The sequence below is a fragment of the Lingula anatina genome, chromosome 1 (genome assembly GCF_051362555.1).
Source record: "Lingula anatina isolate TDL-2025a chromosome 1, LinAna3.0, whole genome shotgun sequence".
NCBI classification, from domain to species: Eukaryota; Metazoa; Brachiopoda; class Lingulata; order Lingulida; family Lingulidae; genus Lingula; species Lingula anatina.
In genome coordinates, this window is record NC_141767.1 from 4,586,476 (window position 1) to 4,610,564 (window position 24,089).

Genomic DNA, 24,089 nt, shown 5'->3' on the forward strand with positions numbered 1-24,089 from the left:
CTGCAGTAATGTGAAAGGTGTACCATTGCCCAAAATGGTCTGTACAAAAAAAAAGTTATAACTAACAAACTTGAACAATAAATTTACACTAACAAAAGCTGTTTATTATAATCCATTTATTAAACGTCAACAAAGGTACAGTCATTTCAGGTCTACTAGTTAGTAAAAATGCCAGCCCTAGAGTATACTTGGCATTGAATAAATATCCCAATAACTTACACTATTTATGTAACAACAGAATACAATACAAAAACTTGTGGTATCGGAGTTTTTAAGGATTTTAATGCATTTTCTTTCAATTATTACAACTTTGATTTACCTTGATGTCCAAATGTCAATTATAATTTAAATTACAAAATACATTTCACGTCATAGAAGATTTCGATCTAGCCACCCTATGTGAAAATCTGATAGAAACCAGCTTTAAATGTTTTACCATTCCCCTCCCCAAAATCAAAGGAAAAAATGAGAACACAGCTGAGCTTAAGAGAGATTTATACAAAAAGATGAATAAAATAGCAGCACAGGATATTGTACAATACACTTTGAATACTTATTTCAGATGATTCATATATTTCTTTGTTTAAATATCAAACACATTAGCTCATTAATTTATTAAAACGGAAAGTTACTAAATCAACAACAAAATCTGTTGCTGTTGAATGCACAACTGTTTTTTTTAATGAAGCACTGCTTCATAATGTATGTGTGAACGTGCACTAACTACACAATTTAACCAATAAAGAAATATCAATAGCTAATCCACAGCAAACTAGATGTTTATCCTTAATTGAGTTTTAAAGCTTCCTAATTCAAAGATGTTTTTCTTTCACATAAACAACTGCTATATCTAACAGTCCAAGAAATTAGCTGCCATGAGTAGTTCCAATGCAATCTCTGGAGCTATGGGAAACTCGGGAATTTCAGTTGCACTGTTTGTATACCTCACTTTGTATGTAAAATACATGCACACTTTTTGCAGGACATGAGATCTAAAATAAAAAAAAAACATGAAATGGTGTTATTTTTAGCTCTACTTGTGATGCCCTATATTGGCTGAAAGAGAAAGAATGCATTTAACAATCATCAGGCCCATAGCAAGCAATTTCAAAAGGGGGGTTCTTTTTCTGAAAAAGGGGACCTATTACAATGAAACCTTTGTGTACTTAAATCAAATTTTACTCAGAATGGACCTTTCCTGACAAAAAGGGCGGTTCTTTCTAAACCCCCCCCCCCAACCCCCCTCTGGCTACGTGCCTTCCTTTTTTAAATTGAACATACCAAGGCTGCACAAATTTTACACTTAGAAAGCATCTATCACCCCATTTCCATAGATTAGATCGACCTACTTTAGATCAACCTAACTCCCTGGGGGTTCATGCTATAAAGCTGTCAGCCGGGCGGACACGAAAGTTAATTACACCCTTACAGCTTGTAGTAGGGGGGACGGACATTTAAGTCGGATTATCTGAAAGTAATCTAGTGAGACTCCCCACGGGGATAGATCGATCTAAAATCTATGGGAATAGAGCCTATTTTTGCTCTCTACATTCAAATGAGTTATTTCCACTCTTACAGATGTTATCTAAGAACAAAATGAAAAGCAAAAGTCAAAATAAAGCAACTGCATTGTATATTATTTTTCTGGCTCTGTGTGTTCTTCGTAATCTCTTAATTTTTTTTTCAAAATGTTTTGGTCTTTATCAATAGGGTCCCATTTCCCCAACAATAACCAGAGAAGAAGCCAGTAAAATTGCCACTACAAGGTGTCCTTATGGGTTAATAATCAACAATGAAATAGAATGGGAGGATATGTGTGAAATGATAATTTCATATACTAGTTTTGTGAGACAAATCCTTCAGGGAGTCTAGCTAAACACGGAATAATTCCAGGTAACTGTAATGGGATTCCTTATGTTATAAATACTTACGGTATTTCCCTAAAATTAATTTCATTCGTTTCATTTTCTGCAAACTGACCTGAAAAAAATTAACAGACACTTGATATGTTTCCTTAAAAAAGATAAATATAGAAAGGTAGAAGGACTAGAAATAATAATAATGACACACTTGATATGTTTCCTTAAAAAAGATAAATATAGAAAGGTAGAAGGACTAGAAATAATAACAATGACAATCTTTTTTATCTTCTGTCATTCTTTACCAAGCCAACCACTTTTTCAAATTCTTACAAACCTAGATATTTTTTTTCTGAATTCATTAACACTTGTTATATTCTAATATACTTTAGTGCCTTGTTAGTAAGTGACCTAGACATGAACTTGACATACTTTATGAAAATTATATCATACCACTTAATTTTTGTAAGAAACGGTAGAAAGCTGTTCATACCAGGGCCACTCAACATGGCTTTGATAGTTCCCGATGTCAAGGCATGTTCTCTCTTCACTATGAATTCATGTCCATCTGAAGACACCAACTTAACGTACATGGCATCGGGTCCCTCGCAGCCACCATACACCTTCTGCTGCTCTTCCCCTTTCTCATCCTTGGTGTCAGACATGGCCGGCTGATCTTGTAAAGGTGCCCGCTGAGTAGTCTACAAACAAGGCATACAATACTGTTTCATTCTAAATTAAACCATTTATTACTGGGAACGATTCTTGTGGTAATTATTTAGAACTTCGAGTTGAGATCTATGACATAAATGCCAAGAGATAATAAATATCATTAACATAGGGTGTCAGATTTCTTTCCTCGTTACTCGGAAGAAAAACTGACATTCATTAAATCAAGAATATATTCCAAACCAAAAGAAAAAGGGTAGATCTAACTATCAATCCCCAATTTATTGAAACTGAAAGGATCAATGAAGAATATTATCTTATTATTACCTGTATACACTTACTTTTTAGTTTAACATCCCAATCAACAAAGAGTTCACGAGGCGTTCTTGCTTGCCAACAGTTCCCCGGATGTCAAAATTCAAGGGAAGACAAGACCTTTATCCTTGAACGGGTCATTGATTTTGTTTTGAAGCTGGTTAGGAAGATTTATTGTACAGATGTATTCAAATTTCATAAACAATGGGCTTTTTGTTGGTTATAAATTAACTAAAATTGTTATTTTTTTATTTATCTGTAGATCTATGCTGTACGCCTTGGGTTGATGCGCCATCTATCATATTGGAGACTATTCTTATTCAGCTGTAGCAAAATATTTGTTTTGTTTTCCACATGAAAATTTTTCCCTCGAAAAATGGGATGGATTACATATTTATGCAGAAAATGACAAAGGACAATAATATGCACGTACGTAGTTCGCTAAATGTTTTCTTGGCATAGACCAACGATGACTATGAAATGCATTTTTGTGAATCAAAATACAGGTTTCGAGCAAGGACTTTTGTGACGAGTCAGCTTTATATTTAGTGCTTTAAGGAAGTATATAAAATAGTGAGCTGTTTGAATATCTTATATCATGTAAAAATAAGACTAAAATTTGCGTTTCTATGAATGTCAAACTGTTGCATGCAAAGGAATAGAATATGAAATCTAATATGTTACTTTTTATGATAATAATCAGTTTCATAATCTCATATCGTATGTTTCTGCGTTTCTGTGACTTTTTGCACCTAGAAAACATTTTTGTGTAAAGTAACTGTGAAAATGAAAATTAAAAAGAAATGTCACATATGATGACATAGATGAAGTAGACATTTTCGTGAATACTATGTATTAGATTTTAAACCTCTGGAAATAACTTAAATATGAATAATATTAGTCATAGTAAATGAAATGCTTTTGTTTTAAGTGATTGATTTACTGTAAGTGTGCAGTTTATTCATTTTTCACTTTAATTATATTTTTTATATAGAACAGGAATGAGTGTTTGGATCTGTTTCAGTGTACCTCTTTTCATATTGGTAATTTTAAGCCATTAGAGTAACTGATACACTGTATCTGGGGTAGCGCTAACACTCGCCAATTTAGCCAAATCTTGAAATACTTAAACTGACATAAATTGGCTCAACAAAAAGGGCTTGGTTTGACTTGTTTTAGTCTAATTATAACCATTTGGATAACAAATTGACAAAAAAGTGGTGATTTGGCTAAGCGAAAAAAAAATTGCTAACGCTACCCCAGTGTATGAACAGTCTGATTATTCAAGGAGAGTGCACTTGTGTAAACGTCTTTTCAGAAATGATCCAGAACACTGGATGACAGGAAACAAATGGTGCTGACTTTTTCAAAGCAGCCTTATTTGAATGCACTTATTCTTTTGGAGTGCCAAGGAAAGAGAGCAGTATGCTGTACATCTTCCTAGTCGACACTGGTACAATGTACCCCATGGAGATGAATTTGGCAATGGATAGGTAAACTAAAGCTTTCTGGGACATTTTGATTGTATGCAATATATAAATTTTTTTGCTAAGGCTTATGGACAAAATCAGATGTATTATTGACATTTAATTGCAAGTATTTGTGTGCAAATAACTGTTGGAATGTTTCTTCACATAATTTGAAATTGACTTGTATATTGAATTGCTTTTTCTTAATTAATATGATCATAAACACTGAATGGACATTTTGAATTATTATCTGATTTCAGTGTCTCCAATCTGCGCCAGCACATTGCTTCTAGACTGGGCATTCCAGAGGATAAGCAGGTCTTGCTTATAAGTGGTGGAGAGAACCTGGATCCTGATGCTAGAGTATGCAGTTATAGTGCTGGAACCGTAAGTTATATTTTAGATCATTCACACATGACTGTAATTACTTTGGTATTTAAGATGTTGCTTTGATAACAAAAATCATTTATCGGAATGGTGTAGTAAGTAATGATACAATTTACTGGTATCATATTCTTTAATGAAAAATGAAAATATTGAGATCGTTTCAGCTTCTGATTTACGACATTTTTCATGAGTTGTATGAAAAAACAGTGTGTGTAGATAAACTTCCCATTTGTTCAAATGAAAGAAAATAATTTGTGTAATATTTAGTATGTCAATAATGTGATATACATTTATGTGATTTACAGGACACCAACCCCATCTTTTTGTTTAGTAAAAGTACAATTGAATCAGCCACACCTCCATCACCCAGTGTTTATCTAGGAACAGGTATACTCCTCCGACATGTTGGAAACTACTTAGTATTTTTTAATAAATGGAGTGACTTAATTGTTGTCAGAGTTAAAATTATTTTTCTAATATTTATGTTTAGAAATGATTTGTGAAAAATAATGATATAATGTGTTGTAAATTTAAATCACAAATAAGGATGGAGGGCAATTATCAGATATCTGTGTAGAGTTACGGTTTTGTTTTTCATGTTATGTATATCAGTCTGAAATTTCAAAGTTTCATATTCATATATGACCTATTTTGTTCAGATTTAGAGATGAGGGAGCAGGTGGAAGGAGCATTGCAAATGCCTCCAACATATGGAACAGTTGTGTCTAGGGCACAGTTAGCTTTGGTAGGTACATACTGGTAGTCTCTGTTTTCAAATGATGCAAGTAGTAAAACTTTGATGAAAGGCATGTCATTAACCAGCATCATTTTAACTGTTGAATAGATGTGTGAAGCATATGTGCTATAAATGCTTTATAAGTAGCAAAAAATTTATTAAAGGTATTCTACATGGGAATTGAGAACATAATTTCATTTTTCCTGAGGAAAAAGCAAATTTCTGTTACTCTCAATACATTGCTTGAACCATACCTGCTCTTGAAATCAATGTTTTATACCATTTCTTAACTTGGTTCTACATGAATCATGTCTTCCTAATGTTCAAGAAAGAAATATTGACATTAGGTACTTTCATTTTGGAGATATTATCATTTGTAGGTCTGAATTAGGAATGATAAATAGTTTTGCAGGATATTATGACAAAAAAAATGCTTGGGACATTTTCAAATATTTTTACTACACCTTTAACTTAATTTATTTGACAATGTATTTACCCACTGATTTGCAGCACTTCCATGAAATGGCAAGGGATCTGTGTAAGGGATGTGAAAACTTGGTCCATGAACAACATCTGCAACACCAGGGATGGGCTGCCGTCATTGCCAACTTGGATGATATTTCTAAGTAGGTTTCAATTACTATCTGAAAAGGTTCTTGTTTTATAATTTATTCTCAGCTGTTTACTTTTCCAGTTGTGTATACAGGTGTGTGTGTGTGAGTGTCAGAGGAAAAGAGAGAGTGTGTACACTAGCATGCATGTATGTCATGTGTCCAAAACAGGTGCGGATTTAGGCCGTTTTCTGGGTCTTCCGGAAGACGGTCAGATTTTCAAGTTTACATTGACAGGTATCTAATTTTTTCTGTCGGAAGACGGTCAAAAATGGGGGATGGTGCAACAAAGATAATTTGGAAGACTGTCAGAAAATATCTCTGGATCCGCCACTGCAAAATATATACTTTTATTAAAATTTAGGTTATCTGATTATTATATCAGTTACTTGTGAGCATTTAGGCATTACTCTGTTTTTTCTCCCCTTAAAGGTCATTTGGGGCAAGATCAGGGGTGTTTCAGCAACACTATCGGGATTTCTTGGAGAACAAAGATAAATACAATGATGTCATTCACACGTAAGTGTTTTTATTATTATGATTTTTTTTGACATGTCCAGAACTAAAGAATATTTCAAATCACATCAATAAAACTGTTTAAATTTGGATTATTTGTATTTAAAACATTAGATAACAAAGCTGAAATGTTTGAAATGTCTGAAAAATGGGTATAAAGAAAGCAACTTAACATTGTATTTTCCAAGGGCATGGAAGTATAAGTTGAGGATCTCATCCCCTTCTAAACATCTTTTTTGAATAATTGCAGTTTGGTTTCTTTGTAAGTAAAGAATTAAGGTAGAATTAATGTTTAATGTTTTATAGCAATGATATGCTTTACCTACTCTTTGTAGGTTTCCTAACCAGTTAGAAGAACTCTCCCACACGCCACTCTTGCAATGCTTGGTACCATCTCTTGAAGGAGAAGCTGGGCTGCTTACTGAAAATCCTCGACCAAGGACTCTGCTAGAGTGGATTAAGGCTCAGGTTATATAGGAATTGTTCACCAACTTCTTTACCAAAAACTTGTATACACGACTGTGACAAACAAATTGTTAAGCAATTTTCTCAATATTTATGCTGTGTAAACATCACTTTAACCCACTTTATTTTACTCATACATGAGATTTTTAGACTTGTGACTAAAATCAACCTTATTAGCTACCAAGGAACTTTTAGTGGAATGTGTCAGTCTATCTTTTAGAATATATTTTCAGAATTTTTCTCAAAAGTAACTCTGATGCCCATATATTCCAGTACCTCTTTCAAAAAGGTTTTCCAGTCTTGTTTGTGATCCGAATATGATATAAAGTTGCTATTTTTATTTTACTATGTCAATACTACAACTCAAAACTTATTTCTGTTTGATCTTTATTAGGACCCCAGAGGAAACATTGAGCAGATGGTTGAGCAAGCTGCAGGTGCTATAGAACAGGTAGACAGACTGAATATTTTAACCATATATGTGGTTAGGTTGAAACTAGTCATTGTATGGTATCTGCCCCACAGCTACATGTATAACTGAATGAAACAAGGGTGTCCTAAAATAGACACATGGGGCATTGAGAGCTCACTTTAGTATAAACAGCTCAGGCATTACTGAATGATCTTAAATTTGATGTAGACAGGCTCTATGCCAAATTACTGCAATTTTAAGAAATTATTTCACAACACATATCTGTACATTCCCCCAACTTGATAAAATGTATTTTTCACTGTCACTGGTTTAATACATTTTCCATTTTCATTGTACTTTTAACATAAGTTCCAGTCTGAGAATCTTGAGCAGATCATGGTGGAGGTGAGGGATATTCTAGATCAGGTGAACAATCCCAGTATGAAGGAAGTGAAAGGGTTGGAGGACCGGCTGTATGGCCTGGACCAGCTGATGTATGGAGCCAGGCGGGTGGTACAAGAACAACAAGATATGGCTCAGGTAAACAACAGGTGGTAGAAGTGACACCATGACAACACTGATGCATTTTACTAGGGAAAATCATGTAATGTTGTTAACTGTGCATAGTGATCTGAGCAATCTGAGCCTGCTAGAAAATAATAACTAATTTTTTTTTTGTTTTTTTTTTACTGAAAATTCTATCAGAATGTCCATTTTTAAATTGTAGAAGAAAGTCAACGCCTTTTAATGAAACGATAAAATATTAGTTACCATTGAGTTCTTGCATTTTTCAGGGATTTGTTCAAAACCAAAATAGAGCCAGTAATTTAAGGGACACCTCAGTTTTACCAGACCTGTGTAACAGCCACCAAAAACAGCTAAAGGTTATGTTGAAAAATCACCAACAACTGAGGGAAATCATGAGAAAGTGCACAGCAGCCAAAGAAGAACTGTCAATTAACCTGCACACCAGATTGAGGTATAGCAGCTGTATCTGCTGTAGTCTGTGTTTATAGAAAACAAGATAATGGAATAGGAGAGCTTGCTTCCTTATTTTAGATGCAATGTTGTACAAAATGCTCATTGTTCATTTCTATCACATTAAGCAAGAGTTGATTGTTCGTACCTTACCCACCTTCCTTAAAAACTATTTTTTTAAAGTAGCCAAAAGATCAGGTGTCACATTTATTGCTTTTCTTGTGAATGCATAAATACCCATTAAGTTTGCTAGAATATTATACACACCTTTTGTTATATTATTGTATCAGATGGATCATGTATGTTGAAAAAACCATAGTGGATACAGACAACCGACTGATAGTGCAACATGAAACGTTGAGAAGACTAAAGAAAAGAATGGAGATACTGAATCAGATGTATGACGCCCCTAAAGTATATGCAGCAGCTGTGGTGGAAGTTGTGAGAAGGAAGAAGTTCAATGCACGTTTCTTAGAGGTAAGTCTTAGTAATGATTACAGAATAGAATAGGTTGAAATATTGAATAAAAAGTTTTGATATTGTATTTATCACACTTTTTTCTTCAGTGGTCCTCTGCACTTTGAAAATATTGGTAATTTACACAATGAAGAAGCAAGTTTTGTAATACTATTTTTATCAGTATGAGATTTAAAGATGAAAACTGTTGTCAGCTAAGAAATGCTAGTGTGGCTAGAAATTATCTATTATTTGTAATTTGTATTTTTTCTGTAGTAAAATTAATTTGTGTAAGGTATTACAATGAATCCTTAAAGACCTTTTCATAATGTGAAATTTATGTCTAAAGAATTCACACTTTTTTCTTTAGTGGTCCTCTGCACTTTGCGAAAATGCTAATAATTTACACACACAAGAAATTGCTAGAAGAAAAGAATTTGCAGTGTTCCTGTGTAAGTTGTTTAAAGCATGTCATCTATAAGTGTAATTGTATATACAGTATGTAACATCTGCACTTTAGTGGATCTTTACAATATTAATGATGAGAACTTAGATATCCAGAAAGGTCGTAAAATAGATCTGAAGTTCTATTTTCAAAGAATCATTCTAATACAAACTCAGGATTTTTCATTTTTTAAGTCAGCCCAAGGGCATAATCTAATAGGTAAGATTTTAAGTGCATGACACCTTAGCCAAAAGCTAAATATTAAATGAACAATTTTCATGTACATCAGTTAACATTTTGTTGTCATATTTTCAGCTCATCATTTCTTACAAACCCTGTTCCCTGGGTTCCAGGATGTTCCCCCGCACTTTGCAGTAAGTTTCAGCTGTTTCCCCATGAATTTAACCTAAATACTGAAATATATGTTGCACACATAGCTACTTTGTATAAAAATATCCTTTTTTAGGTTTTTTTCACATAAATTTCTTTAAAAATATTTTTTAATACTTTGTTTCACTTTTTGGGTCAATTTCTCATTTCAGAATTCATTGCCAGACCCATTTGATCTCAACCTCCCTCTGATAGTAGAACATGATGTTGAAATTCTCAGGGAAGAAATGCAACGATATCCAGAAATCACAAATTTGCTGAAGTAAGGTTAAGGGGCTTGATATAAAGAAATGTATAAATACTGATTATCTTTATAGCATCTTTTTAATTTCAAGGTTGATTTACATAATTGTAATTTTTATATTTATTATTTTGGTTAAAAATAAATAATTTTTTTATGTAAGCTAGGGAAATATATTGCCATTATTTATTGTTTTATATTATAATTGATTACAAGGCCATTGCTTCATAGCTTGAACTTTTTTCAGTATTCCAGATGTTCATACAGATATTTTTTGCCAGCTCATGGAAAGGATTGCCTTTCAGCCTGGAAAAGAAAAAGCATTAACTCAGCAATGTTTGCAGGAGCAACTTCAATTCAGTAGACATTCCAATTCTGATATCACTGTTCTCAGTGACTCGTCTCCCCCAGTGCCTGCTGGGCAGGGAACAGGAGATCATCAACTGTCTCTGCAGGTGGAGGACACCCATGACTCTGAGGATGAAATGGTCCAGGTGGAGCCAGACTTGCCTTCACTGGAGTCGGGGCCCTATCAGACTTTGCCTAAATACATTGATACAGAAGTGCTTCCTGTTGCTGTAGACTTTGAAAGAATACCTCAGCAACGCAATACAGGAGAAGAAAGTGTTGAGGTGCTAGGGAATGAGGATGCTGATGAAACACTTTCAAAAAGAGTGGTAGATGCCTTAGAGAGTGATGATGTTTTATCTGTGACTGACGTTGTCCCTAGGGAGGAAGATAGAGCTGAACATGCTGTGATTGAAGGCAAGGCTGGGGAAGATGACTCAGACGCTGTCAGGTTTGACCTTGGTTCTGAAGGCACTGATGATATTGAAGTGTTGACACCTTCACCTGAGAGAAACAGCGAGGAGAGAGAAGATAAAGGTAATTACTGGGAAAACTTATAACTTTGATAACTGGTGCAAGTCTAACTTCTGTTGCACATAATATTCTGTTTAACTAAAAACCATCCTGATATTTTTAAAAAATATGAAGATTAGTGTCTAAGCATTTACTCCTGATGTAATTCTATGTAGAACAACTGCATGGTGAGATATGTCATTATATTATGGTTTTGAATTAAGTTGGGGAGACGGAATTTTGACTTCCTCATTAACTGCTCATGCCACAACTGAAATCTCTGGTTAAAACATCATGCAAGATTTACCTCTTTTTGAGAATAACTGTAAGGTTAAGATCTGAAAGCATGCCCCGCTTCTTCCTGTCTTACAGTCTTAGATTGGAGAGTAACAATGGCCAGCTCACCTACTACTTCCCCAGACATAGAATCCTTGGACTACAAAACTGCAGATTTTTACATTGATGACTCTATGCCTTCTTCAGCCACAGATGCTTCACCCAATTACAAGCAGGCAATTGAGAAACTGACAGAGGACCTGTCCCACAAAGAGAAACTACTGCTTGAGAAAACGGCTCTTGCTGAAGAGATGGTCGCTACTGCGGAATCGTACAAGGCTAAGCTTCTGGTTGCTGAGGACAAGTTGGCAAAACTACATGACATAGCAGACAAGGCAGTTCTGAAGTTGAAATGTGAAGTTTTGACAGTTGATAAGCAAGTCCAGAAAAATCATGAAGATTTTTTGGAGTACATGAAAACTGTTTCAGGACAGTTATTCGAGACTGTTCAGAACTTTCACCTCCATCAGCAAACAGAGCATGAAAAAATCCTCGAAAACTTGAAATGTGAGCATGAAAAAATTGTTCTTGAGTATCAAGAGAAGCTGGAGGTGGAAGTCACTGCAGCACGTGATGTTCAACAAGAAATAGAAACATACAGGACTCAGTACAATGCTATATCGGAGAAGTGTGACCAGATGACTATGGACTTCGATCAAAAGATTATTGATTTAGAGAAACAGTATAAAGAGGAAAAGGATAGACTTATAAAGGATATGATGCTGGAGCATGAGCTTGAGGTTGAAAAAGTTCACTCAGAGATGGAGATTGCTGTTATAACAAAAGAACAAGAAATTGCTGAGATTGAAAGTGAAATGAGAAAAAAAGAGGAACTGATTGCTCAATTAAAATTGGAAAATGAGAAAATAGCCACAAATATGTCTCAAAAGTTTCAAGCGGAGAAGGAGGAAATAGTGAACATTCTAAAGCAGGAGGGTAAAGCAAAGTTGGAGAAGGCTTTGCAGGAGGAGACAGCAGCGCTGGCCCAGAAACATTCAGAGGAATTAGAAAAGTGTGTCCAGAAACATAAAGAAGAATTGAAAACAGCTCTTGACAAGTGTTCTAAGGATTTAGGTGAGAAACATAGAAAAGAACTAGAAAGCGTAAAAGCTGATTTAGCTACCCAAAAGGAAACTGAATTAAAAGGAATGAAGTCTGAGCTCAAACAAAAAGAAGAAGAAAACATTGAAACCATTAGGAAGGAATTGAAAGAAAGACATGAAGAGGAAGTTACTGCTTTAAAAGCTAGATATGAAAGGGACCGAGAAGTACTAATAAACTCAGCAGATTTTATAAGCACAGAAAGGGTGGAAAATGAATCCCAGACCGATGATGCTCTTAGTTTGGACACTGAGAAATACATGGAAATTGTTGCCCACAAATCTGCTTTACAAAAGGTAGAAGAGGAAAATGCCAAAAAAGAGGCTGATGCAGTAAAACAGGTACATGATCCCCTGGTCCTTTTATTAAACATGCAGTATATATGTATGGAAGTTGGGAGCTATCATTTGTGTAAATTTCCAAGATGGTCTGTTAAATTTTCCATTTTCCACAATGGTATTTTCCATTGTATCTCAAATAAAAATGTTTTTTATACTGGAATTAAATTCATGTCATTTACCATTGAATTCATAGTGAAATTAGTTCTTTATACTGGAATGAAATTTATTCTTTTTCGCCTTTGTATTAGTGATGAAGTGGGTTTTTTATGCTGGAATTGAAGACCTTTTTACAGTAGTGACAGGTTCTTAGATAAATATAATCGGGCATTCTTTTGAAATGACATACATTTTTCAATTTCGTACTCTAATTTTAGGCAGTTGATGCTCTCAAAACAACTCACCAAGAAGAAATAAGTCAGCTTGTACAGACATTTGAGAAAAATAGACAAGACAGCTTAGCTTCCTTAGCTAAAGAAAACCAGGTTTGTATAATTAGCTTTCCTGTTGGTATTGAACATTCTGTTGCTGAGTTGATGACAAACAATGTGTGTGTAGTATGGGCATGCAAGTGTGCTTGTAAGCACGCCTGTCATTCTTGACTGACATGTAGCAGATTTGGTTTTAACTTCCAAGAACTAAATATAACAAACATAGTTCAAAAATGCAGTCCTTCAATTAAATAATATCCTCTTACCTACCATTATTATGCATATTTCAGTTCTGATGTTGCTGGCTTTGCCTGGAAAATATTCCAAAATTTTCAATGCAGAAATGTGTTTTTACTGACAATTTATCTGCTAAGCTGGAGAGTCCCATACTTGGCAGTGCTTCAGATTGTGATTTTTTGGGATTCAGTCATTCTTTTTGTGAGCTTAAACCCTCCAAACTAGTATATTCCTTCTATAAATAGTCTCATATTTCACAGTTTCACATTTTATCTTGAAATTAAAGTTATAAGAAAGAAATTGATATGGAATAGACTAAGATTTAGAATTTTGGAATGTTGTCAGTGTCTGTGTTTGAACAATCATTCATTTTGAACATCTGAAACGAGATACTCTAGTCATATTTTCCTTTCTGGAAGGCTTGGAAGAAAAATAAATATTTTTTCTCAATCTAAATCTCCTTCAAAATCTAAGTTTTCCTCATACACTTTTTTTTCTGAAAATATTTGATTAAGATAAGTGTGGGCATCTTTTAAGCATACACTTTCAAGAATGCCCTATTACATGTACTGACTATAATACTTGCTTTCATTCTCAAACATAATTTATGTTTACTACCCCTATCCTCATTTTCATAACATTTTCTTTCAAGTACCATAGGTGTGGTTATGGTAGGACACCTGTTGACAAAAGACAGCCAAGTACAAGCGTGCTAAGTTGAAAACTAACATTTACTTTTGGGGTTATGTAAGAATGTACATGTGTTTTATGTTTATATTTTTACTTTAACTGTTTAAAAAAGCTTCTGTCACAGTTTGCCAGATTTGCCTATCAGTATGCCTGATAGTGATATTGTTTTTTTTTTCAGGTATCTTTTAATGAAGCTGTTAGCAAAGTTATAGAAGAAAAAGACAAATTAATTGAAGAACTTAGGAAAAAATATGCCTCTGTACAAGCTGAACAAGAAAAAGAACAAGGTAAGATAGGAAGGAAGTATACAGATTTTTTAAAAGACCCCTTTTTTTAAAAAATTGTGCTTGACTTTATAAATACTCCCAAATTGCACATAATCTCCTGAGGGTACAGGCTTGCAGGTTTGCCTTCTATAAATATATATCTATTGACTAAAGCTGCATGGTACCCACACCTATGTATTATTTACATATACCTGCTTTGAATGATTTCAGCCACCATCCAGCGTCTGATGTCAGATAAGTGTAATCTTGAAGAGGAGAAGGACAAGGCATTGATACAGGCTCTGCAGCGGGAAAAAGATGCAAGGTAGGCCGCAAAACGCACTCAGAGATCATAGACAATCTGAAACATAGGATGCAGGGACTATTTATATCTGTGTGTGTGTGCTTATTTTTTCAGAGCACACAGTAAGAGGTTGGAAGAGGAGCTTGGTGCCCTCCAGCTACAGCCATATGGAGCTATGGGACAGTCAGCTATGGGGGCATCTGTGGTCCCCATTAGGTCAGTACTGCGTGGCACTGTTAATTTAAACAACCATAAAAACACTGATTTTCATAGATGGACATAAAATATACAGCAATGTGTAGCACTGAATTGGAGAAAGCTCTTACATTTGTACTTTGAAGTAAAAAGAATACATTTCCATTTTCCATTGAAAAACAAAGGCTTTTCATCTGAAGGAGAAAAAATAATCAATTTAAAAAACAAACAAAAAATACTGTAATATCAAGTTCTGAATCTGAAATTTTGACTTGAAAGAGAAAAATACTCATATTTTTTTAAAGATGAAGAGAGGAGTACCAATGTTAAGCTTTGAATCTGAAAAAATTGGTGAAGATATGATTGTGGCTGCTAAAGGCCCTGCTCTAAACAGATTGTTTATGTACACTGGCTGCCTGCATTACTGATTTGCTTGTGTAAACCAAGGGGACCATTTAGGAATAAAGGGTTTGAAGGGGAGGCATTAGATGAATCAAAAAGTATTTGATGCAGCATTTAATTACAAATAGGGCACTACAACAGTTGATTCACGAGCAAACAAAATACCTTATTTTTACACTACCCAGCTAATATTATAATAGTGTTATTCATTTAAAGGGATAATAACTCTTTGTTTTGGCCAAAAAAATGAATTTTCCTGGAGTAAACAACAATTTTCCCATACTTACCAATGGTTAATAAATCATTTTTACATTCAAAGTTAGTCCCTGTTTTTTTTCTAAAAAGTTTTTTTTATTGTTATAACCTCTTAAGAGATTATAACAGAGTGTATCCATCAATGGAGGTCACATGGTCTAAAGACAAGCTCAGATGTCAGAATAATACCTATAACTGCTGTTTTTGTGGTACAATGGGATATATATTATTATTCTATGAGTTGTTCACAATGTTTTATTGTGAAATATAGATCTCATATGAAAAGTTATTATCCCTTTAATGTTGACCACTGTACAGTCAAATATGTTGCACTTCAGTAAAAAGGCGAAGTCAATCTACTAAGACCCCATTTCCAGATATTTGATCGATCTACTTTAGAATTACCTAACTCCCTGGGGGTTCACGCTAAATAGCTGTCAGCCGAGCGGACATGAAAGTTAATTACCCCCTTACAGCTTGTAGTAGGCGGGACGGACATTTAAGCCGGATTATCTGACAGTAATCTAGTGAGACTCCCCACGGGGATAGATCGATCTAAAAGCTCTGGGAATACAGCCTAAGTGTTTGCGAACCACACACTATTACAACACTCTACTCTGAAGATCCAAATAATTGTATTGTCTGAATCATTGTACTGTGTGGAAAAATCTTCAAAAATTAGTGATTGTACCATGTGGAAAAATGTTTGAAAATTAATTATTGTACTGTGCAAAGTAATTGTACAGCATGGAAAAGGTTGGCAGTTTCCATGTTTATTGTGAAAAAAAAGCCATTGGTTTGAAAGAATTTTTTTTATTTTTCAAAATATTTGTATTCTGTTTTTTAACCTGAAAATAATTAAGCAGTGATCTAAGCTTGGAGAAGTGCATTACGTAAAATCTAGCAAGCAACTACATAACATTACTCAAATGAGATGGCATGTCTATCGATGAATTTATGCATTAATTATATGTGATTATTACACTGCTGCAGGGCTCAACACTCATTTTTCAGGTCACCTGTCCAGTCAGGCTTATTGCTCACAAGTTTCATCTGTCCCCAGCTAATTTCCACTTGCACCCCCCCCCCCTCCCCCACCACGCACACACACACACAAAAAAAAATTTTTTTTCAGCTGGTTCATTTAGATGGATATAGTAATGGACAGGGTTACATCCTGACTGTGCCATTGTGTAATTCCCACATTGAAAACGATTTTGTCCCTCCTTTTGAGACATGTAGCACCACTTAAGGTACAATATTACAACAATGTTCATTAAAATTAAGTGCAGAGCACGTCTTAATAACAGAAATGAATATTTCTCTTTTTCAATTATTGATTACTCAACATCTGACTGAAGCCATATTTGTGTACCCAGCACGTGTAGTTAGGGGTTCTATAACGTCCGTGAGCGGCCGGTCATGACCAGTTTGAGCAGTCCGTTTTCAGTGTTTTGACCAATACATGGTTTTTCTTGTTTTTTCTTTGACCCTGTTGTTAGTGGTAACTTGTAAGTTTCTTTCTTTACATCAAACCGTTGCTAATCTTCAGATGTGACTACAATGACTTTCATGTATCAATGTGTGACCTACTTTCTTCTTTCAGTAGCCAGCACTGAAGCCAGGGTTCCCTGGTATTTAAAATGCACCCGTCATCGGACTTGACTTACTCTTTGTAATCAAAAAATGAAATAATTATATGCTTGTCAAAAAATTTGGTATGTGAGCTGCTACATAATTGTACAGTGTGGAATTTTTTTGAAAAATTAATAATCATGAAAGATGTGTACCATATGGAAAAAATCTTGAAAAAAAATTAATTGTATAGGTACGATTACTTGGAATGTCAGAGAAGGTATTTGGCTTGTATACCTCTCTCTTTGTGAATTACAATAGTCTCACATGACAGTTAGCGGACCCCTGTTTATTTACACTTTGTGAGACACATTTAACTAAGTTACGTACAATGTCACTTTATTTTTGGATCAATAAAAACGAATGCATGTCTTTTTGTTCATCCAATTCAATAAAAAAAAAAACATTGTTCAGCATAGTCAAATAAACACCTGCCTTTGAAATATTTTGTATACACCTGTTATGTCAACCAATATAAACATTTTTTTAACAAAAAAATGGCTCTGTCACATTTTCAATAGCTCTGTCACTTTTTTGATAAGCTTCTGGTTTTTATATTACTACTGGCATGCAGTCAACCTGTCTAAAATTAGGTTTGGCACCAGCTTACAAAAACACTGAAACTGTAGTAATGTTCTCACGACTAGCCAATTCATAATGTTGCCATTGGCTTAAATGTAGGGATGCCGTGGTTTGGTAGCTATTATACCATGCCATAGAACTGTGTGTCTACAGTAGAAAATGGTATCATACAATGAACCTTTTAACTGCTTCACATCATTAACCCATCCTTGCATATTATGATGGCATGTCTAACTTGAACTTGGCTGATTTGCTAGGTGAATCAGTGCATTTAAACTGGTGTGACTACCATAATATGCTCAGATAAGATCTATAAACATTGCCAACACTATATGTTCTAAGGTGGTGTCTTTTGATACATTTGGTGTTAATTTCAAGTCTTAAACAACCTAAAGCCTCTTGTCCTGCTCTTGAAGGAAATTGTCTTTGTTTAGTTTTTTTTTTTTTTTTTGGGGGGGGGGGGTTCTTTGATCTCTTTTCAAAACTTAAGTTGGTTACCACTGTTGGATTTTACTCTGATTTGTCAGAGATGTGTCAGAGTCAGAGCTCATAACCTATGCCAAGTTAAGCCTTGGATTGAATTTATGACAGATAGATAATCATATATGTGGGCTTTTCTTTTGTCATGCTACCTTGGATGACTGAGAATGCCTGATATTAATGCCACATAAAGTTCATTTTTTTGTAACTCAAAGTACACCAGAAATAACTCACTAGCAATATGAAAATGACAGATGATAAATCATATTTATTATATAACCTCAGACTTAAAAAAAAAAAAAACTTCTCAGACAATCCCATAATGATAACTGTAGTTGGAACCTAGGATTATATTTGTGATAAGGGAGGTCATGTGGACATTTCCAGACCTGTGAACATACTACTGCAGCATTTGCCTAATTCTGGGGGTCTAATAAGAAATTAATATGGACATTGTTTTGCAGCGGTAGTTTTATTGAGAACTGATATGTTTTTAAGGTTATATATGAAATGTTAATTTTGATACAGTGGTTTAAGACTGTATGTGACCATAAGTAACAAGGATGGTGTTTAATTACTTGGATAATGATCAATAAAGCAGTTTTTCTTCTATTGTTAATTTTTAAGGAAAAATAAAAACATGCATAATATGAGTATATAATAAATTTTGTCTTTGTCATTCATTAACATTGCTGATGGTGCATACTTCAGGAAACGGCCTAATCGTTCATTTTTCATTCATTCATTATTTTATATATTTATTTATTTATTTATTTATTTATTTATTTATTTATTTATTTATTTATTTATGTTTATCTATTTGCAGTGAGAGTGACTCCTCCATGCATGTCTCTAGGGTACAGGATTTGCAAACTGTAAGTGATAATTTTTGTTGTCCTAACTGCCATGTTGCCTTGGTGTAGTTGTTAGATAAAAGTCCAGTAATATGTTTGTAAGGTTTAGGCTATTGAAATACTTGGAAATGCTAAGTATGGTTAATGAAAAGTTGTAAATGGAGAGCAGGTTTATATTTGACATACCAGTAACAGAGTAAGTGAAAACAGCTTGTATTTTTTTTCTTTTAGCTGTATATGTAATAGTTACAAATATCCATGAAGGTGTTATTTTAGCTTTTCATTTTCAAGATAACGTTTGTGAATTATTATTTATTCAGTCTCTGAAGAACAAAGATGATGAGATATCAAAGTTGAAACAAAGATTGGTAAGTTGATATACATATTATGTCATATCTGTGAAAATATTGTATAAAGAATTAAATGTGAGATGTAATTACAAAGGTGGAAGATAAGTGAGTATTTAGATGATTGTTTATGACTATATACACTAAACAGTCATTTAAATAATTGCATTGTATTGAGTGTAATTCTCGTTGTTTACAATCAGAACCAAGGAACATAAGTTCAGCAGATGATTTAAAAAAAGAACTAAAAACTAATTTTTTGATAAGTTCTATGATTGACCATTTTATACTTTACAAAACGGTATAATTGGATATTTTTCTTTTTATTTTTAATGCAGAACATTATAATTGGACATTTCTCTCTTTACTCTTAGTACCATTATTTTTCAATCTAAATTAATACTTTTAACTTCATAATTTAATTGTATTTGTATTGTATTTGTAAAGTCTACAGAATGTATTTTTATGGATTTAAGATTCTAAATAAATATATTATTATTATTATTGAAGATGGAGCTTTCCATGACGGGTAGTGCCCGGGGGACAGTCCAACAGGACAAGGTGGCAATCACCAGGTAGGTTTGCATTTAAAACCAGTAATACCAATCTACAGTAACACGTGCGCATACAGACTGACTGACTGACTGACTGTATGACCTAAATATGCCATTATTGGCAGTGTCTTACCTGCAATAATAAAAAAAAAAACATTAAATTCACACATTATGCACAGAGATGGTAAAACAGATGGCAATAAATTTCATGTAACTATAATTGATCTAGAAGGAATATGTGAATACAGCATTTTAAGAGAACAAAAGATTGAAATTGGCATTGGGCTTAAAGGGAAAAGATCTGGAAACCCAATCAAAATATTTTAATGGAGTATTTCTCACCCTTTATGTGCAACCTGGATGTGTATGCTGTTTGGTTTGTTAGATATAGTAGTAAATTTGGTCCAGGTTGTTTATACTTTCTCAACATCAGAGCGGGTATTTTGAATAGAAAGACAAAATCATACATAGCCTAGCCTGATCACTAAATTTTCAAATAAATGTTTCATCAAACACAAATTTTAAGATAATAATCTACCAAATTAATACTGAAGAATTGGGTAAGAGACATGTGCACAGAGGGGGAAAAATGGGCAGCTTATGAAACATCTGCCACACTAGAACTTAAGACCATGGCATTGTAGCATTGGAGCTCCTACTTCAACCTTGATTACTTTGTGTATTTCGCTCCCATTTTTTAGTTTGTGATCAGTTAATTTTTATTTGTGCAGATGGCATATAAAATCTGAGATAAGGTTCAATTCATTTTAAAGCAATTACCATTAGCGTTCTTCTTCTTGTTTACTACGGCTCTGAAAGAAATAGGAAAGCTCCATTTTTCAAGTGTCCTATACAGACATCACCCCTGCTCATCTTGAAGACTGTGGCAATTGTGGCATAAACATTTCAAGTGCTACTGTTCTTTATAATCAACCTTGACTAATTATTGCATCAGCATATTCTACCCCCACTTTAGAGTGCAGATGGTACATAACAAATCAGTCGTTCAGTTTATTTTAAGTCTTGAATTGTTGAATCAATAAAAGGTCTAAATACAGAATATGGTATTGCTTATCATCAGCTTTCATATTTCCTACTATAATTATGAGAAAATAAGAAAGCTTCAGAAGTGAGCTCAGCTATGACAGAGAAAAATTGTCATGATTAACGTATCATTTTGCCCAGAATTGTTGTTGTTACCACACATGACAATAACTCCAGGTCAATTCCCCTCCAGTCAATTGCCCTTCAAACCAAATCTTCTGCAGAAACCATCAGTTTTCTTTCTCAGGTATGCTATAACTTTGAAAGAAATAAGAAAGCTCCATTACTAATTTCATCTGTTTAGAGAAAAATTGTCATGAATAGCTTTGGTGTAGGTGAGACTGTTACCACACCCGACAACAGTTCATTTGCCTTCTATACAAAACCTCATGGACTGCCCCACCATCACCCTTACAGATTTTGTGAAATTTCAAACAGGTGGTGATCTGTGAGGGGTAGACAGTACTGTCTGATGTTATCTTAAACAAAGACACTAGCAACATTGAAGGTGTCAGTTAGGTATAATATGTGCATTCAGAACAACTTGATCTGCAGACTAAGGGGCCATTCAGAATAGATGATCCCAGTACTAACTGATCCCCTGACCAAATATGGCCGACCCCGCTTCAAAAGCAATGCTGCTTATTCCTTGATGGTCTCCCCACCTCCACATGCTGCAGGGGTCTAGCAATTAAACCTCGGATCCGAGATTTAATTTAACAGTTTAATGGCTCTGAACAGACTACAAAACACTTAAGTGCTAAAGGGATCCCGATATGTTCTTTTGCCTTTGCAATTTCATTTTTGTTTGATTTTTTACATTTTTTTTCAATAAATGGTGTATGAAATCAAATGTTTTGTACTTGGCAATTCATTAAGTCCTTTTTTATCATGTAATAGATTGATAATATACAAAGGTATTTTTTGTTTTCAAGTATTAAAACTATATCATTGTAATCAAAGTATATTTTATTCAATATCGGTGCAACTTTGACAATATGAAATCAAAACATTGGATGCATTCAAACCAAAATTAGATTTTACAAAGAAGACTAATGACACTAATCAGTGCATCCCATCCGGGGAGTGGTACAGGGGACCTGCAGTCTCAACTGACACCCAATTAGCTTGACAACCACTTAGCTCCACCCCTTGGTTATCAAGGGGGTGGAGCATAGTGTTCAATTTCCTTACAGTTGCAAATGAAATAGAAAATAAAATGTTTCGCTTCAGAAACTTACAGATTTAATTTAAGTGATATTTAGACTGTATATTAAGGTTTTAGACAAGGTATAAAAAAAACGATTTTGTCAGTTTAGAAGACCAGAAACCCAGCCCCCCCCCCCCCAAGTTTATTTACACCTGGTCAGTTTTAGAGTTTAAGAATAAAATCTCAAGTTTATTTAGCAAAAAAAAGTTTGTTGTGAACAAAACCAAGGTGTGGAAAAGTTTGGATTGGAAGCCTGTGAAATAAAAGAATTATATATGATAATATACTTTGTTCAGAATCTTCTCTAAACCTTTTCCAGAATAACACCTCTTAGCACATCTTCCAAGCAGGCATTTGAAAATGGATACATTCCTATTATGCTTTTTAGCTGGTGAAATGAAAACAATATATCATGTTTCAAAAAACCCAGCTGACAGTGACACTGCCGGAGTGATCTTAGCCTGTTCTGCCCCTCCCTACTTGTTTCTTTCTTTTTAGGGAGACGAATACATTTTTCCAGATGTCTAGTTCTATTAGACTGCGGCAACTTGAAATAACTTAAAATCCTGAGGGCAATGATCCAATATGCAATTACAATATAGGGCTCTTTGGACAGGTTTTTATGTATATATGGGCGTTGTGTGCATGTGTGTGTATTCGCTAACTTTTTTCATTATAGTTTAAAGACAGGTTGACTGAATAATCAGTTTAAAGTTCACCTGTTTGACTCTCATGGGCCACTGCTAAATACAGACCCTGGTTACTGCTACTGCTCATTAGACACTTCAAAGCTCCACACATCATTCTTATAATTGCGGTTAATCACATAACAAGTGCCCCTACATCATCTTGGTTTTGAGATTGTCCATTGCTTTTTCATAAGTTTGGTAGCAAATTTTTGACTTAACAAAAAATTGTTTATATCTTAGACTGCAGAAAGATTTTGGAACTTGGGTTTGGTTGTAAACAGTTCGGTGATTTCAGAAAGCCTCGGTTGCATGCTTACAGTGTTCAAGTTTCTAGTCTGAACTGTACAAATTCAGACATGGATATAAGAATCAGTTTTTTTCCCTGTCTATTAATCTTTCTGCTATCTTTTTATCAATTTTGTGAGAAAAATCTTTTCAATCGTAAGCCTGGATATTGATTAATAGAATTTTACATGTACACACTAATTCATCTATATATGTTTGGATCACATGTGACTGTCCATGCCATGTGACACAATGGCCATATGAATTTTTTCCTAGAAATGCAGGTCCGTAAAGATACCGAATTTTAATATCCCATTAAATTTGTAACATTAAACTTTTATGTTTGATATCTATTTCCATTCCAGCCTTGATGTTAAGTATTGAAAAAAAATGATATGTATACATTTTGCACCATTGTCCAGTCATCTAGCTCCTCTTATGGTTCTCAGCCTAATTTATTGAAAGCTTACGTGTATGAAGACCAAAACATATATGATTATGCATTTGGATATTTATCTGCACTTTTAGAATATGACCAAAGGCGTCTGTTGTTTGGTCTGTCCATCCATGTGACAAACACACAAATATGATTACATTAGGAATGTGTAACTAGGGCAAATTTATTTCAGAAAACAAGCTCTGCATGGATGAATTGGCAATTGATTCCCCCTCACCTACTTGTCAAAGGTCATGAAGGTTATCATAAGAAAACTTCTAAACTTGAAAACTCAAAGAGTTGAGATGGTTAGAGGGAATAGTAGTTCAAGTTTAAGGGGGATTTCAGGGCTAAATATGGAAAAAATCTGGATTTTTTAAAACGAGTTTCTGAAAGTTATTTCACATTTATGTTCTGTTACTTTGTAAGCTGAGCTTAAAAAAAAAAACTTAAAAAGAGTACTTTAGAAAAAATCCGAAAAAAACATTACACAAAAGATAGAGGTTCGGTTACTGTGGCAGCTTTGCATTTCACATTCTCATTACTCCAGTTGAATCTCAAGTTGGAATATTGTTAATTGTCTGGTATCTTTTTCTAGTAATGTTCAG

At 34.2% G+C, this 24,089-nt stretch overlaps 2 protein-coding genes across 5 annotated transcripts in view; one reads left to right on the forward strand and one right to left on the reverse strand.

Annotated features, from left to right (window-relative positions):
* Nucleotides 1–99: 99 nt before the first annotated feature.
* LOC106165645 (elongin-C) lies at nt 100–3,028 on the reverse strand. The gene is made up of 4 exons (XM_013543947.2): nt 2,870–3,028; nt 2,353–2,560; nt 1,932–1,980; nt 100–992 (listed from the first exon to the last, which is right to left on the reverse strand). The coding sequence occupies exons 2-4, from the start codon at nt 2,522–2,524 to the stop codon at nt 851–853; spliced, it is 363 nt and encodes a 120-aa protein (XP_013399401.1). The 5' UTR covers nt 2,525–2,560; nt 2,870–3,028; the 3' UTR covers nt 100–850.
* Nucleotides 3,029–3,112: 84 nt separating this feature from the next.
* Nucleotides 3,113–24,089, forward strand: part of LOC106165638 (RB1-inducible coiled-coil protein 1) — a 36,651-nt gene continuing 15,674 nt past the window's right edge. For 2 of the 4 annotated variants that reach the window (XR_015332779.1, XM_013543929.2), the window contains exons 1-24: nt 3,113–3,272; nt 4,162–4,336; nt 4,573–4,699; nt 5,005–5,086; nt 5,359–5,444; nt 5,946–6,061; nt 6,479–6,565; nt 6,898–7,030; nt 7,422–7,478; nt 7,809–7,979; nt 8,234–8,418; nt 8,708–8,894; nt 9,244–9,325; nt 9,634–9,692; nt 9,861–9,970; nt 10,197–10,834; nt 11,183–12,588; nt 12,963–13,070; nt 14,122–14,230; nt 14,441–14,534; nt 14,628–14,729; nt 18,889–18,937; nt 19,237–19,284; nt 19,774–19,838. Coding sequence is in view for 3 of the 4 variants with exons in the window: in XM_013543929.2 (XP_013399383.1) it covers nt 4,269–4,336; nt 4,573–4,699; nt 5,005–5,086; nt 5,359–5,444; nt 5,946–6,061; nt 6,479–6,565; nt 6,898–7,030; nt 7,422–7,478; nt 7,809–7,979; nt 8,234–8,418; nt 8,708–8,894; nt 9,244–9,325; nt 9,634–9,692; nt 9,861–9,970; nt 10,197–10,834; nt 11,183–12,588; nt 12,963–13,070; nt 14,122–14,230; nt 14,441–14,534; nt 14,628–14,729; nt 18,889–18,937; nt 19,237–19,284; nt 19,774–19,838 (4,169 nt within the window). In the remaining variant the exon portion in view is untranslated. The remainder of the gene's footprint in view (nt 3,273–4,161; nt 4,337–4,572; nt 4,700–5,004; nt 5,087–5,358; nt 5,445–5,945; nt 6,062–6,478; nt 6,566–6,897; nt 7,031–7,421; nt 7,479–7,808; nt 7,980–8,233; nt 8,419–8,707; nt 8,895–9,243; nt 9,326–9,633; nt 9,693–9,860; nt 9,971–10,196; nt 10,835–11,182; nt 12,589–12,962; nt 13,071–14,121; nt 14,231–14,440; nt 14,535–14,627; nt 14,730–18,888; nt 18,938–19,236; nt 19,285–19,773; nt 19,839–24,089) is intronic. The other 2 variants (XM_013543930.2, XM_087003928.1) reach the window with 2 other exon arrangements.